This window comes from Carettochelys insculpta, chromosome 32 (genome assembly GCF_033958435.1).
Source record: "Carettochelys insculpta isolate YL-2023 chromosome 32, ASM3395843v1, whole genome shotgun sequence".
NCBI lineage: Eukaryota > Metazoa > Chordata > Testudines > Carettochelyidae > Carettochelys > Carettochelys insculpta.
Window position 1 is genome coordinate 2,778,640 of NC_134168.1, and position 16,064 is coordinate 2,794,703.

General features: G+C 63.8%; 2 protein-coding genes across 7 annotated transcripts in view; one reads left to right on the plus strand and one right to left on the minus strand.

The window, feature by feature from the left end:
* Positions 1–16,064, plus strand: part of LOC142004534 (uncharacterized) — a 194,983-nt gene that overhangs the window by 103,652 nt on the left and 75,267 nt on the right. The gene's annotated exons all lie outside the window — the stretch shown is intronic.
* Positions 1–16,064, minus strand: part of ARHGEF40 (Rho guanine nucleotide exchange factor 40) — a 41,875-nt gene that overhangs the window by 24,136 nt on the left and 1,675 nt on the right. For 3 of the 6 annotated variants that reach the window (XM_074982254.1, XM_074982256.1, XM_074982257.1), the window contains exons 2-13: positions 15,721–15,838; positions 14,888–14,993; positions 14,188–14,265; positions 13,906–14,022; positions 12,982–13,080; positions 12,618–12,745; positions 12,097–12,223; positions 6,525–7,264; positions 5,232–5,472; positions 4,874–4,960; positions 1,397–1,630; positions 136–306 (exon numbers count right to left, since the gene is read on the minus strand). In XM_074982254.1, coding sequence (XP_074838355.1) covers positions 136–306; positions 1,397–1,630; positions 4,874–4,960; positions 5,232–5,472; positions 6,525–7,264; positions 12,097–12,223; positions 12,618–12,745; positions 12,982–13,080; positions 13,906–14,022; positions 14,188–14,265; positions 14,888–14,993; positions 15,721–15,838 — 2,246 coding nt within the window. Of the gene's footprint in view, positions 1–135; positions 307–1,396; positions 1,631–4,873; positions 4,961–5,231; positions 5,473–6,524; positions 7,265–12,096; positions 12,224–12,617; positions 12,746–12,981; positions 13,081–13,385; positions 13,400–13,905; positions 14,023–14,187; positions 14,266–14,887; positions 14,994–15,720; positions 15,839–16,064 lie in introns of those variants that run through there. The other 3 variants (XM_074982258.1, XM_074982255.1, XM_074982259.1) reach the window with 3 other exon arrangements.

Consider the following 16,064-nt stretch of genomic DNA (forward strand, 5'->3'; position numbering starts at 1 on the left):
TGGGGCAGGGGGCAGGGCTCACCGGGAAGGCCTGCTGCAGGGGGCGGGGCCTGACCTGGTGGGCGGGGCAAGAGCGGGGCTCACTGGGAAGACCTGCTGCAGGGGGTGGGGCCCGACATGGGGGGCGGGGCTCACCGGGAAGGCCTGCTTGCAGAGGTAGAGGTCCAGGCCGCCCCCGGCACCCTTGCGCTTGCAGAAGAGCAGCAGCCGCTCGAAGAGGAAGACGTGCCGATGGCGCTTGCGGCGCCCCTGCAGCACCGCAAGTTCATCCCGCTGCAGCAGCTGTCCTTGTGCCGCCAGATCCAGCTGCGAGGAAAGGCGACGCTGGGGACAATGGGCACCTGGGCGCTGCACTGCATGCTGGGAGAGCCCCTGGCGCAGCAGTGCAGCTCATAGCTTGCCCCTCCTGGGGTACGGACGGAGCAGTGCATGCTGGGAAACACTCCGGCCGGGCCCCCACAGGGCTGCAGGGCATGCTGGGAGAGCCCCCAGACAGGGCTGGCACAGTGCATGCTGGGATTGCCCCATCCATCATTCCCCACTCTGGCCAGGGACGGAGCAGTGCTTGCTGGCAGGGCCCCAGGGCAAAGCGTGGGTGCAGGGGTGGACCCGTGGATGCTGACGGGGCCCCAGGGCAAAGCGTGGGTGCAGGGGTGGACCCGTGGGTGCAGGCAGGGCCCCAGGGCACAGTGGTACATGGTGGGGCAGCCAAGCTAGAGCTGTGAGCACTGAGAAGACCTGGGAGCGAAGAGCAATGTGCTGGGACAGACTGGTGCAGCTGGGTCGGGCAGGGCAGTGAGCACTGAGAGGGCCTGGGGGAAGCAGTATGCACTGGGGCAGAGTGGTGTGTGCTGGGAGAGCCCGGGGTGGAGGGGTGGACGCTGGGGCAGAGTGAGACAGAGGGGTGTGTGCGGGGAGGGCCCATGGGCAGAGCAGCGCACGTTGGGGCACAGCGGTGTGCATCGGGGGAAAGGGGGCTGGAAGGACCCAGAGATGGAGACGTGTGCACTGGGACGGAGCGCTGTGCATCGGGGGGAAGGGGGTGTTGGGAAGGCCCGTGGACAGAGCCGTGTGCATTGGGACGGAGCACTGTGCATCAGGGGTAGGGGGCGTTGGGAAGGCCCGTGGACAGAGCCATGTGCATTGGGATGGAGCGCTGTGCATTGGGGGAAGGGGGCGTTGGGAAGGCCCATGGACAGAGCCATGTGCATTGGGACGGAGCACTGTGCACTCGGGGGGAAGGGGGCGTTGGGAAGGCCCGTGGACAGAGCCATGTGCGCTGGGATGGAGCGCTGTGCATTGGGGGAAAGGGGCGTTGGCAAGGCCCGTGGACAGAGCCGTGTGCATTGGGACGGAGCACTCACTCACTGAGGGGGCCCTGCTGTCCTACACTCACCTCACAGCCCCGGATCTGCTCCATGGCCAGTAGGTTGGTGCCGTGCTGCACCTGGGAGTCCAGCATCCGCTGTGCTTCCCCCAAGGCATCGCGCTCCGACGCCTGCTCCGGGTCAGTCTCCTGCAGCAGCTCCCCCAGGAAGTGCCCGTAGCGCTCCAGCTGCTCTAGCGGTCTCCGCAGGGCGCTTCCCAACGCCACATCCTCCTGGGGAGCCTCCAGGCTGCCATGTGCAGTCTGCGGGGGAGAGGAGCTGGGCTGCTGCCCTTTGGCCTAGGCACCAGCTCCCTCTGCTCCCAAGCTAGGAACAGAGCCATGGCTCCTCGCTGCCAGCCCCTTGCTCTGCCCACTAGACGCCACTCCCTTCCTTGCACCCGGGCTAGAGCACAGGGCTGCTGTCTCACAGACATGCCCCTTGCTCTGCCCACTAGACCCCACTCCTCTCTCAGAGCTGGGGACAAGGACATCCTGTCTTCTGACCCACACCTGTGCCAGAGGCTTCAGAGGGAAAGGCCAGAAGTGGTGAGTTATTAGGTGACCCATCATCGCCTGCCACCCAGACCCAGCTTTGGGCAGCCTGAGGTTCAAGGAACCCCGAGCCTGGCACTGTGTCCCTGACTCCCTGGGCTAACAGCCATGGATAAATCCATGGAGTGGTCTCTTTTTAACCCCGTTACATTTAGGCCCTTGCAGCCTCCCTTGGCAATGAGCCACCCCCACCCCCGCCCCGGCTGAGCACAGGAGGTGCAAGTAAGACTTCGTTGTTTGCCTAAACTTGTGGTCTGTGAAGTTCATGGGGTGACTCCTGGTGCTTGTATGATGTGAAGAGTAAAAAAGGCTCTTTATTTGCTTTCTCCACGCTGGGGGCCTGATTTTCCAGGCCTCGCTCAGCTGCCCCCTTCGTCATCTCTGGTCCAAGCTGAAAGCTCCCAGTCTCATTAACTGCTCCCCATGGGAAGTCCCTCTGCACCTCCTGTCATCTGGGTGCCCTTATCGGAGCCTCTTCCTGCGCCACTAGACTTTGTTGTGGCAATGGGGTGAGCAGACCCGCGCACAGGTTTTGAGGTGAGGCTGCAGCAGGGATTTATGGCATTCTCTGTCCCTTCCCCAATGTTTCCTAATGCTCTGTTCGCTTTTCTGACAGCCACCACATTAAGCAGTGTTCAGAGAGCCCTCCACAGCGACTCCAAGCTGTCCCTCCCGTGGTGACAGCTCACTCCCACCCCATAGTTTTACAGCTCAAGTGGGTGACGTTTTCCCATCTGCATTTCTTCCCTTTTATCCACACTGGCTTCCCCTGCCACCATGCTGCTGAATTACCTGGTTTGGTGAGGTTCCTTCCAAACGCTTCACTCACTGTTAGACTCGGCTGTCTTGAGTCACTCTGCATTGCCTGCGAAATCCGGAACCTCACCGTTTGCTCCTTTTTGCACACCATATCTGAAGAGGTGGAACAGCCCTGGTCCCAGTACAGCCCCTTGGGGACAACCCGACTTGCCCCTCTCAAGTCTGAAAACTGACCCTTCATTTCTACCTTTTGTTTCCTAGCTTTTACCCACTCCTGACCCTTGAGACACCCTTCTCTGTCTTCCTACGATGCTCACTTTGCCTGCCTTTGGTGGGAGACCTGGCCGGAGGCTTTTTAAATGCCCAAGTATCTATATCGGCTGGGTCGCTCTTCTCCACAAGCATGTGGCCTTGCTCAGAGGTTTCTAACAGCCGGGGGAGGCATGATTTCACCAACACACAGTGTTCATCTGTCTGATAACCCTGTCCTTTACCGCCACTTCACCCATGTACAGTGTATTGAATCTCAGCTTACTGCCTGTACTGCCAGGACTGCCCCTGCAGCCTTTAAACAACTGGCACTCTGTTAGCCTAGCTAGGTTACCTACCCCAGCTAGTGGTTCTGCAGTTTCACATTTGAGTTCCCTGTGAATTCCTGAGTGATGCTGTCTGTGACAGTCACTTGCGACTGTTTCACTTATCAGTCTATTCCAAAACTTCCTCTACTCACCCCTCCACCTGGGGCAGTTCCTCAGACCAGACAGCTACAAGAAATGGCTCAGGTTTGGGACACTCCCTTGCACCCTCAGGCAGGAACATCAATGCAAAGAACGAATGTTGTTTCTCCATAATGGTCCGGTTCTCCGGGAGCATCTCACTCAGGCAGTGGCTGCACAGGTTGTTGGGCAAGTCCCCTGTTCTGAAGTGCTTAAAACAAGATCTGCTGAGCATTAGCCTCCTTCAGTAAATGCTCTGAATTCTGTTTTGGCCTGACTGGTATCTGGTTAAAAGATCAGAAATAAAGAGTAGGAACCAACGGTCAGGTTTCAGAATGGAGAGAGGTAACTAGTGGTGTCCCCCAGAGGTCTGCACTGGGACCAGTCCTATTTAACATATTTATAAATGATCTGGGAAAAGGGATAAACAGGGAGGTGCCAAAATTTGTGGATGACACAAAAACTGCTCCAAATAGTTAAGTCCCAAGCAGAGGGTGAAAAGCTACGAAAGGATCTGAATAAATTGGGTGATTGGGCAACAACATGGCAGAGGAAATTCAGTGCTGACAAATGCAAAGTAATGCACTTTGGAAAATATAATCCCAACGATACATATAAAATGAGGGGGTCTGACTTAGCTGTTACCGCTCAAGAAGGAGATCTTGGAGTCAATGTGGATAGTTCTCTGAAGACATCCACGCAGTGTGCAGCGGCAGGCAAAAAAGCTAACAAAATGCTGGGAATTGTTAAGAAAGAAATACACAATAAAACGGAAAATGCCATATTTACTGCTATATAAAGCCATGGTACGTCCAGTGTGTGCAAATGTGGTCGTCCCATCTCAAAAAATATACATTGGAACAGGAAAAGGTTCAGAAAAGGGCAACAAAAATGCCCTTTGAGGAGAGATAAATAAGACTGGGACTTTCTACCTTGGAAAAAAGACTATTAAGGGGGCTATGATAGAGGTCTATAAAATCATGACTGGCGTGGAGAAAGCAAATGAGGAATTGTTATTTAGTCCTTCTCACAGCACAGGAACAGGGGTCACCAAATGAAATGAATTGGCAGCAGGTTTAAAACAAACAATAGGAAACATTTTTTCACACAAGGCACAGTTAACCTGTGGAACTCCTTGCCGGAGGATGTCGTGAAGACCAAGACTAGAACAGAGTTAAAAAAGAACTGGGTACATTCATGGGGGATGGGTCCATCGATGGCTATAAGCCAGGATGGGCATGGATGGTGTCCCTAGCCTCTGCTTGCCAGAGGCTGGAAATGGGTGACAGGGAATTGATGACTTGATGACTGCCTGGTCTGTTCATTCCCTCTGGAGCACCTGGCACTGGCCACTGTCAGAAGTCAGGATACTGGGCTGGATGGGCCTATGGTCTGACCCGGTCTGGCTGGAGCACCCTCCCTAAGGGCTGACTCATTTCCTCTTCCAGAGCTCAGCCAAGGGCAACACACACCGTACCTTGCTGGCAGCTGACTGACAGCCCAGGGCTGCAGCGAGCTTCTGCTGGCTCTTCACGTAGTGCGCATACAGACCAAACTGCTCCACCTGGGGCAGAGACAGGAGGTTAGCGCCAGTGCCAGCTCCCCAGGATGGGCACTGCCCCTGCCAAAAGGCCTCCAGCCCAGTGGCGCAGGGTGAGATGCAGAAGGGCAGGGCCAAGGCACACACAGCAGCAGCCCAGGACAGGGCCAAGGCGCGCGGAGCAGCAGCCCAGGGCGGCAAGGATGCAGCTCCAGCAGGGCTTGGGTGCTGGTGAGCCACACTCATGCACAGGGCCAGTGGGCTCCCCAGCAGGGCAGTGGGACCAGACACTTACATAGCGCAGGAAACAGGCCCCCACACGCAAGGGGTGGCTGGCACAGCTCTGCAGCCCCTGCAGCAAGTAGGCACGGTGGAAGTCCAGCAGCTGTTGGCGGGTGCTCTCCAAGGCCTGGCACTCGCGTCTCAGCCCAGGGGACAGGCCCTGGCACCCAGGCTCCAATGGCAGTGACTCAGCCAGGTAGCCCACGTAGTCCTGCTCCAAGGCAAGGAGCTGGGCCACCAGCTGCTGCTGGGCACTGGACAGGAGAGGGGACAGGTAGGAGCAATGGGACCCTGAGCCCTTCCCTGTGGGTTCTCAGCACCCTACCCATGAGTCACCCAGTCCTGCGGGCAGACGATGGCCCCTCTCAGTACTGATGGGCACTGTGCCCTGCCAAGGGGGCTCACCCCATGGGCACCAACAATGGGTGCCCACCAGTTCTGCTCTCAGGTGGGGCAGTGGGTCTCAGTGTATGTCAGGGCAGTGCACGGACATGCAGTGAGTAGTGCTCTCAGGTGGGGCAGTGCATCCCAGTGTGTATCAGGGCAGTGCACAGATGCAGTGTGCAGTGCTCTTAGGTGGGGCAGCGAGTCCCAGTGTATGTCAGGGTAGTGCACAGATCCACAGTGTGTGTCAGGGCAGTGCACGGACACGCAGTGAGCAGTGTTCTCAAGCGGGGCAGTGGGTCCCAGTGTGTGTCAGGGCACTGCACGGACACGCAGTAAGCAGTGTTCTCAAGCGGAGCAGTGGGTCCCAGTGTGTGTCAGGGCACTGCACAGACCCGCAGTGAGCAGTGCTCTCAGGCAGGGCAGTGGGTCCCAGAGAGTGTCAGGGCAGTGCCTGGACACGCAGTGAGCAGTGTTCTCAAGAGGGGCAGTGGGTCCCAGTGTGTGTCAGGGCAGTGCATGGACACGCAGTGAGCAGTGGGGGTCCCCATGTGTATCAGGGCAGTGCACAGACCCACAGTGAGCAGTGCTCTCAGGCAGGGCAGTGGGTCCCAGTGTGTGTCAGGGCAGTGCATGGACATGCAGTGAGCAGAGCTCTCAGGTGGGGCAGTGGGTCCCAGTGTGTGTCAGGGCCATGCACAGACCCACAGTGAGCAGTGCTCTCAGGCAGGGCAGTGCATGGACACACAGTGGGCAGTGCTCTCAGGTGGGGCAGTGGGTCCCAGTGTGTGTCAGGGCCGTGCACAGACCCGCAGTGAGCAGAGCTCTCAGACAGGGCAGTGGGTCCCAGTGTGTGTCAGGGCAGTGCTGAGACTGCAGGTCCAGGGGCTGATGCAAACATCCCAGATGCAGAGCGACTCACCCCAGGCGGCGTTTCCGGTCAGTGCTGGGTGTGCCCCCCCAAGGGGCCTCGGCTCTTTGGGCACCGCTGCGCACCACCATCACGTGCTCACGGGGCGAGCAGGTCTGGTCCACCACCTCCTGGCTGCTTACCTCCAGCCCGCGGATGAGGACGCTGGGCTGGGGAGGGCTGGGGACCGGTATGCTCAGTGCCCGCTGCGTGCTTGGGGGGCCCTTTGGGGGTGGCCGCCCAGGGGTCGAGGTGGCCAGAGGCAGCGTGGGTGCCTGGAAGAAGGCAGCAGCAGAGGGGCTCTGCTCTTCATCACTGTGCTCCACAGGGAGCCGGAGGGGCGCCCTGCACAGGCCAGGGGAGGGGCTGCCTGGTGCGGGCAGCACACAGCTCATGCTGCGGGAGGAGGCCAGGCCAGTGCCCAGGCCTCGCCCCCTCCCTGGGTGCTGGGGGGAGCTGGAGGCACTGGTGCTGTCAGCCCGGCGCCGGGGAGGGGGTCCAGCCCGTAGGGCCACCTCCAGCCGCCTCTGCAGGAAGCGTCCCAGCTCCTGGCAGCGAGCCTGGTACCACCCCAAGTCCCACAGCGCCCGGGAGCTCTGCGCCACCAGCCCAGGCGTCTCCTGCAAGGTGCTGTTCGAGCTCTCACTGTGCTGTTGGCAGCACTGGTCCTGGGCCCCCAGCCCAGCCTCTGGCTCTGCACTGTCCTCTGTGGCCGACAGGCACCCGACCCTCTCCTGTGCCCCGGCCTGAGCCTGCAAGAGAGAGCAGGGGAGGTGGGGGAGAGACACAGACTGGAGTACAGGCTGGTCTGCCAGGACAGGAAGCTGGGGGTGTGGGCTGCGGGGGGGACAGAGGGTAGGAAGGCTGCTGGGCTGGGAAACGGGTTGGGGGGCTGGGGCAAACTGCCAGGCTGGGAGCTGTGGGAACCAAATGAAAATAGGCAGGAATGACAAATGGACTCAAGAACACAGTCCCCATCCTGCTATGTGGGCATGCAGGGCAGGGCAGGGCAGGGCATGGTATGCGGGGCAGGGCAGAACAGGCCAGGGCAGTGTATGTGGGATAGGGCAGGGCAGGGCAGGGCAGGGCAGGGCAGAGCAGTGTATGTGGGGCAGGGCAGGGCATGCAGGGCAGGGCAGGGCAGTGTATGTGGGATAGGGCAGGGCAGGGCAGGGCAGGGCAGGGCAGGGCAGTGTATGTGGGGCAGGGCAGGGCAGAGCAGTGTATGCGGGATAGGGCAGGGCAGGGCAGGGCAGGGCAGGGCAGTGTATGTGGGGCAGGGCAGGGCAGAGCAGTGTATGCGGGATAGGGCAGGGCAGGGCAGGGCAGGGCAGGGCAGGGCAGTGTATGTGGGGCAGGGCAGGGCAGGGCAGTGTATGTGGGATAGGGCAGGGCAGGGCAGGGCAGGGCAGGGCAGGGCAGTGTATGTGGGGCAGGGCAGGGCAGGGCAGTGTATGTGGGGCAGGGCAGGGCAGAGCAGTGTATGTGGGGCAGGGCAGGGCAGGCCAGGGCAGTGTATGCGGGATAGGGCAGGGCAGGGCAGGGCAGGGCAGGGCAGGGCAGTGTATGTGGGATAGGGCAGGGCAGGGCAGGGCAGGGCAGGGCAGAGCAGTGTATGTGGGGCAGGGCAGGGCAGTGTATGTGGGATAGGGCAGGGCAGGGCAGGGCAGGGCAGGGCAGGGCAGTGTATGTGGGGCAGGGCAGGGCAGAGCAGTGTATGCGGGATAGGGCAGGGCAGGGCAGGGCAGGGCAGGGCAGTGTATGTGGGGCAGGGCAGGGCAGAGCAGTGTATGCGGGATAGGGCAGGGCAGGGCAGGGCAGTGTATGTGGGGCAGGGCAGGGCAGGGCAGTGTATGTGGGATAGGGCAGGGCAGGGCAGGGCAGGGCAGGGCAGGGCAGTGTATGTGGGGCAGGGCAGGGCAGGGCAGTGTATGTGGGATAGGGCAGGGCAGGGCAGGGCAGGGCAGTGTATGTGGGGCAGGGCAGGGCAGGGCAGTGTATGTGGGATAGGGCAGGGCAGGCCAGGGCAGTGTATGCGGGATAGGGCAGGGCAGGGCATGGCAGGGCAGGGCAGGGCAGTGTATGTGGGATAGGGCAGGGCAGGGCAGGGCAGGGCAGGGCAGAGCAGTGTATGTGGGGCAGGGCAGGGCATGCAGGGCAGGGCAGGGCAGTGTATGTGGGATAGGGCAGGGCAGGGCAGGGCAGGGCAGGGCAGGGCAGTGTATGTGGGGCAGGGCAGGGCAGAGCAGTGTATGCGGGATAGGGCAGGGCAGGGCAGGGCAGGGCAGGGCAGTGTATGTGGGGCAGGGCAGGGCAGAGCAGTGTATGCGGGATAGGGCAGGGCAGGGCAGGGCAGTGTATGTGGGGCAGGGCAGGGCAGGGCAGTGTATGTGGGATAGGGCAGGGCAGGGCAGGGCAGGGCAGGGCAGGGCAGTGTATGTGGGGCAGGGCAGGGCAGGGCAGTGTATGTGGGATAGGGCAGGGCAGGGCAGGGCAGGGCAGTGTATGTGGGGCAGGGCAGGGCAGGGCAGTGTATGTGGGATAGGGCAGGGCAGGCCAGGGCAGTGTATGCGGGATAGGGCAGGGCAGGGCAGGGCAGGGCAGGGCAGGGCAGTGTATGTGGGATAGGGCAGGGCAGGGCAGGGCAGAGCAGTGTATGTGGGGCAGGGCAGGGCATGCAGGGCAGGGCAGGGCAGTGTATGTGGGATAGGGCAGGGCAGGGCAGGGCAGGGCAGGGCAGGGCAGGGCAGTGTATGTGGGGCAGGGCAGGGCAGAGCAGTGTATGCGGGATAGGGCAGGGCAGGGCAGGGCAGGGCAGGGCAGTGTATGTGGGGCAGGGCAGGGCAGAGCAGTGTATGCGGGATAGGGCAGGGCAGGGCAGGGCAGGGCAGGGCAGTGTATGTGGGGCAGGGCAGGGCAGGGCAGTGTATGTGGGATAGGGCAGGGCAGGGCAGGGCAGGGCAGTGTATGTGGGGCAGGGCAGGGCAGGGCAGTGTATGTGGGGCAGGGCAGGGCAGAGCAGTGTATGTGGGATAGGGCAGGGCAGGCCAGGGCAGTGTATGCGGGATAGGGCAGGGCAGGGCAGGGCAGGGCAGGGCAGGGCAGTGTATGTGGGGCAGGGCAGAACAGGCCAGGGCAGTGTATGTGGGGCAGGGCAGGGCAGAGCAGTGTATGTGGGATAGGGCAGGGCAGGGCAGGGCAGTGTATGTGGGGCAGGGCAGAACAGGCCAGGGCAGTGTATGTGGGGCAGGGCAGAACAGGCCAGGGCAGTGTATGCGGGGCAGGGCAGGGCAGGCCAGGGCAGTGTATGTGGGGCAGGGCAGAACAGGCCAGGGCAGTGTATGTGGGGCAGGGCAGGGCAGAGCAGTGTATGTGGGATAGGGCAGGGCAGGGCTGGGCAGTGTATGCGGGATAGGGCAGGGCAGGGCAGGGCAGGGCAGGCTCTGCTGCGGGGTTGGCCCCTGCCAGGCACAAGCGCTGGGGAAGGGTGGGCGGAGACCAGCACCCACTGCCTGTGGGCTGTACATGGGGCAGGATGCAGTGCAGTCACAGAGCACTGCACAATGTGCACATAGCTCCCCAACCACTGCCCCTCTGCCAGCAGGTGCCCATCCATCCCTGGCCGGACACCCTGGGCTGCCTCTCCTGCAGGGGTGCTGGGGGGAGGAGAGGAGAGGGGAGGGGCTGGGCAGTGCTGCCCCCGCTTTGCTCCAGACTGCGAGCACAGAGCGCCCCACATCCACACACCCCAGAGGGAGCTCCTCCAGCAGAGTGTGCCCCTGAGGCTCAACACACAACCTGCCACTCCCGCATATGCAAAGCCGAGCCCCGCCCCCCACAGGACATGCCCTGGGGAGCTGAGCCCCACACTGGGACATGCCCTGCGGAGACAAGCCCCGCCTCCCACATGGGACACACCCTGCGGAGCCGAGCCCCGCTCCCCCAAGGGACACGCCTTGCAGTGCTGAGCCCCGCCCACCACAGGATACGCCCTGCAGAGCTGAGCCCCGCCCCCACACAGAACACGCCCTGCAGAACCGACCCCCACCACAGGACACACCCTGCACAGCCGAGCGCCCCCCCAGACATGCCCTGCAGAGCTGAGCTCCGACCCCCCCAGACATGCCCTGCAGAGCTGAGCCCCGCCCCCACACAGGACACGCCCTGCAAAGCCGAGCCCCACCCCTCACAGAGCACGCCCTGCACAGCCGAGCCCCCCCCGACACGCCCTGCAGAGCCGAGCCCCGCCCCCCACACAGGACATGCCCTGCAGAGCCGAGCCCCGCCCCCACACAGGACACGCCCTGCAGAGCCGAGCTCCGCCCCCACACAGGACACGCCCTGCACAGCCGAGCCCCGCCCCCACACAGGACACGCCCTGCACAGCCGAGCCCCGCCCCCACACAGGACACGCCCTGCACAGCCGAGCCCCGCCCCCACACAGGACACGCCCTGTGGAGCCGAGCCCCGCCCCCACACAGGACACGCCCTGCACAGCCGAGCCCCGCCCCCACACAGGACACGCCCTGTGGAGCCAGCACAAAAGGCCCCCAAAAGAGGCAGCCCCAGGAGATCATCCCAAAGCCAAGGGCCCTGACTGCCGTGTGCACTGCCGAGCGCAGGCCCCCAGCATGGCATCCCCGAGTCAGCACCGGGCAGTGGCTGTGCACGGCTGGGTGCCCCCAAAGTAGGCCTTCGGCAGGTTTGCCTGCGGGGGGGCGACATGCAGTGTCCCTGGGCGCTGCTGGCGTGACGTGATGAGGGCAGGACAGAGGCAGTTTGTTGTTACAGGAACCAGCGGAGAACTTTGTTCTCCAGCCCACTGGCCGGGGTCCCAACCCCCGTGACTGGCACCCGGTAGACCCTGCTCAGGTGGCACCAGTGGAAGACAATGGCCTGCGGGGAGAGGAGCCCACGACCGGACCAGCTGTGGGGCAGGGAGACAAAGGCTGACAGAGAGGGGAGGTGAGGCAGAGAAGAGGAGCCCAGGGGACCCTGGTACCTGGCTGGAGCTGCTGGGGGGTATTGGGGGCTCGGCTGGCAGCAGGGAGCTGCGGGGCAGGGCAGGGCAGAGGGATCATGCAGAGCCCATCTGGCCACAGGACGGACGCAGCTATGCGGCGCTAGGGAGGCCAGGCCAAAAGCCGGAGAGGTCCTGGGCTGGGTTCAGTGCCAATAACCTCCTGTGAGGCCGGCTGAGTCTGGAGAACAACAGGTTATTCGCCCTGGGCACCAAGTGAGCGTCAGTCCAGCCGGGCACGCGGGGAGGCAGGGCAGGTGTCCCTGAGCTGAGCTGAGCCGAGCCAAGCCAGGCTGCCCGGAGGAGCAGGTGCAGCAGGGTTTCAGCACAGCATATCCCACTCCCAAGGGGTCCTGACCCACCCCAGAGCTGTCAGGCGGGAGCCCAGCGGGCAGCAAGATGGGGGGGCTGTGGGGAAGGGGCAGCATGCAGCAGGGGCATGGGTGTGTCAGGTGCGGGAAGGACGGCAAGGCCCATGGTGGGCTGGGAGAGCAGAGGGGAAGGCAGGACAGGCTGAGCGGGGGGGTGGGGAGCAGGGGTGGTGGGGGGAGCCGAGGGCGCTACCTGCTCCAGCTGCCGGTGGCTCCTCTCCTGCTGCAGCTGCTCCAGCCGCTGGTTGCTGAACTGCACCAGCCTGTGGATGGCATCGTCCACCTCCTGGTACAGAGCGGCAGCCCGGGCGGCCTGGGCACTGGGAACAGGATTGGGGGTCAGGCGCTGCCCCACACGCTGCACCACCCCCATGCTGCACCGCCCCACACCCTGCCCTGCCCCACAGGCTGCACCGCCCCATGCACTGCAACCACCCAGAGGCAGACGGGAACCTGGGCCCTGGAGCTGAGTGCAGGCACCTCTCCAGCCTAGCTAATGACACCAGGGCTGGGTGCTGGGCTCTCGGCCAGGGAAAGTCCCTCCCTGCTGCTCTCCCGGTGCTGCGCCACCAACCACGCCCGGCCCAGGCCCGTGGCCACCCCAATTCCCGCTGCAGCCAGCCCCCTGCAGGCCAGGGCCTCTCCAAAGGGCACAGCTCTGCTCCTGGCCTAGGGCCCGATCCATCCCCTCTGCTGTGATGGGCACAGGGTCACCTGTGAGCCCCTGATGGGGGCAGCCGAGCCAGCAGGGCCCCCCCACTGCTCTGCAACTCCAGCAGCCTTGGGTCTGAGAGAAGCTTCTGCATGGCCTCCTGATGGCCAGCAATGTGCAGAGTGAGAACCTGCGGAGCACACAGTGACCATCACGCCAGCGCTCCACAGGGCCAGCCTGACGCAGGGCCCTGCCTGGACCGCCCAGCCCAGCGCCCCCAGCTCTCCTGACTCCACCGTCCAGATCCCCAGGGGAGCTGGGACGGCTGTGGGAACACGGCTGGGGGCACAGCAGGCCAAGTGACATGGAGCTGCAAGGGGAAAGGGACAGGGGAGCCACATGGGTCTACAGGACAGTGCCACGTACCGCCTCGCTCTCAGCTGGGCCCGATGCCTCCAGTTCCACACGGGTTCCCTGCACCGACCGGATCACACCATGGCAGAGCACGCAGAGCCGCTCCAGCGCCTGTGGGCAGAGCGGGAAAAGCACCAGGGGCTCACACAAGGGTGCTGATAGGGGGACATGTCATCCCACTTACATGGGAGGTTGTCTGACATGGGCTGCAGGGGGTGTGGGGCACTGCAGGGGGCATGGAAGTGCTGCAGGGGAGCACTGGGCACTGCAGGGGGTGTGGAGAAGCTGCAGGGGGGCACTGGGTACTGCGGGGGGTGTTGAGGAGCTGCAGGGGGGCACTGGGTGCTGCAGGGGGGCACGGAGCACTGCGGGGGGCTTGGAGGTGTAGGGCACTGCAGAGGGTTCCTAGCTCTCAGCTGGCACATCTCCACCCACTAGCAGTGTAAGTGCTGCAGGGGGCACTGGGCGCTGCAGGGGGCAGTGGGTGCTGCAGGGGGGCAGTGGGCACTGCAGGGGGTGTGGAGGAGCTGCAGGGGGGCACTGGGCACTGCAGGGGGCACTGGGCACTGCAGGGGGTGTGGAGGTGCTGCAGGGCAGCACTGGGTGCGGTATGGGGGCAGTGGGCACTGCAGGGGGTGTGGAGGTGCTGCAGGGGGGCACTGGGTGCTGCAGGGGGTATGGAGGAGCTGCAGGGGGGCACTGGGCACCACAGGGGGCACTGGGTGCTGCAGGCGGTGTGGAGGTGCTGCAGGGGGGCACTGGGCGCAGTATGGGAGCAGTGGGCACTGCAGGGGGTGTGGAGGTGCTGCAGGGGGTATGGAGGAGCTGCAGGGGGGCACTGGGTGCTGCAGGGGGTATGGAGGAGCTGCAGGGGGGCACTGGGCACTGCAGGGGGTGTGGAGATGTGGGGCACTCCAGAGGGCTCTTAGCTCTCACCTGGCACATCTCCACCCACTGGTGGTGTGAGTGCTGCAGGGTCCCACCCAGAGCTGGCTGCAGCTGCTCAGAGTCCACGAAGCGGGGCAGGTCCGCAAGCGAGAGGGCAGGGGCCTCCTGGGGAAGGCAGCTGGGTATCACCAAGCAGGGAGCCCACGCCCCTCTGTCTGCTGGGGGAATCCCTGCCCCTCTGGTCCCCCGCACCAAGTCCCTCACTTTACCCGGCCCCCAGCGCTCACATCCCTCCAGGGCCCTGCCACCCTCCAACTCCCTGGCACCCACCTGAGCAAGGGGCAGCTCGGCGGGGCCCTCGGGTGGGCCCAACACCAGCAGGCGGCTCACAGGAGCTGGGGACGCCTCCTGCAGGGAAGAGGTCAGGCTGGCACCCAGTGGGTACAGGGGACAAGCAGGGGGCACAAGCGCTACCTCGAGCCCTGCTGGGCAGATGGCAACACAGGGAGGTGCTGGCATGAAAAGGGCAGGAAGTGGAGAGAGCCCAGCACCAGAAGGGCAGGAGAGGAGCTGCTGCAGGGCAAGGAGCAGCCTGCGTGCGGCCAGAGGGCAGGGGGAGTGGTGCAGGGCTCCACGGGGGGTGGAGCAGAGATCAGCAAGAGGAACCAGGAAACAGTTAAGGGGTCCTGTGGGATGCAGGGGGGTCCGGGCTGGCGTGGGTAGGGGAGCCAGGAAAGAGTTAGAGGGTGCAGGGAGATGAGGCAGGGGCAGGGGGAGGGGAACCAGGGAACAGCTACCAGGTACTGGGGTTTGTGCTGAAGGACAGGGAGGGAGCAGTTAGGGGATAACAGGGGAGGTGATGGGGTGGGAGGGGAGCCAGGGAACACTCGGGGGCTGCACGGGGGCAGTACCGGGGGACAGGGAGGGAGCAGTTAGGGGGTAACTGGGGGAGGTGATGGGGCAGGAGGGGAGCCAGGGAACACTTTGGGGGGTGCAGGCGGCCCTGCTGGAGGCCTGTGTGGGGCAGTACCTGCAGCTCCTGCAGGGCTGCTGGCAGTGCAGGGGGGAAGGGAGGCTGGGTCCCCCTTTGCCGCAGATCCAGCAGCACCGTCAACCCCAGCTCCCGCTGCTCCTTCCTACGGGGAGAGCAGAGCGAAGGGTTAACGGGGACCAGGGGGGCGGTGGCGTGCGGACTGGCAGACTATGGGGCTGGAGGGGGGCAATAAGGGCACAGGTAGGGCTGAGGAGGCAGGGGAAGCCGAGGGGTGTGGGTGGTGTGGAAAGAGATGGGAAGTGATACGGGGAGGAGAGGGTCTCCAGTGCCTGCAGGACACAAGCTGTGGGGACAGCTGTGATGGAGTAGGGGTGGGGGGGGTGCATGTGCGAGACTCAGGCTGGATGTGTGAGACAGGCAGAGCAGCTCCCAGCGGCTAAGGATGACCCCTGGGCTGTACCCCAGGCTAGCAGGTAACACCTCTGCCCTGAGCGCAGAGCAGGGAGGAACCAAGCTGGGTTTGAATCTGGCGCGGCAGTTAGAAGCTGGGGGAGAGGGAGCTGGAGGGCAGCCAGCCTGGCGAGGGGGGAAGCTACACCCCAGAGGGGCCCCCCTCGGGCTCCCCTCCCCAGGACTGGGTGGAAGGACTGTCTCTGCCGGCTGTACTGACCCCTCTGTGCTGAGCTGGGCTCTGTCGCTTCATAAACTTCCTGTTCTACCTGCTGGGTGAGAGTCACTTCTGCCTGCGGGCGGGGGGCAGAGCTTGGGGGCCCCTGAACCCCACCACACAGCGTGCCGTGGGGACGGCGGTGCAGTGACAGGTGGGGGACATGGGTGTGGCTGGACAGGAGACTGCACACTGGAGGTACCTGAGCAGTGAATGCAGGTACCATAGGGCCTGGCTCAGCTCCTCCTGGCCTGGGGCTGGCTTTCCCATGAGCTGGGGGTTGACAGTCAGCAGGGCCCTTCCCGTCCGGTCAACTCCACCTGTAGGGCAAGGCAAAGTGAAGGCGCTGTGTCCGGGGCAAGGCCTGTGTCCCCTCAACTGAGCAGGGCAGCGGTGGGGCAGCCCCAGGGGGTCCGAGCCGCTCTCTGCACTCCCAAGAGGATGGGCCAGTGGCTGCCCTGGGCCTTCCCTGTGCTCGGGGGGAGCTGGTGGGTAACAGAAGGGGCACAACTGAGGACTGGCCCCTCCCATTGCCCCAGGAACTGC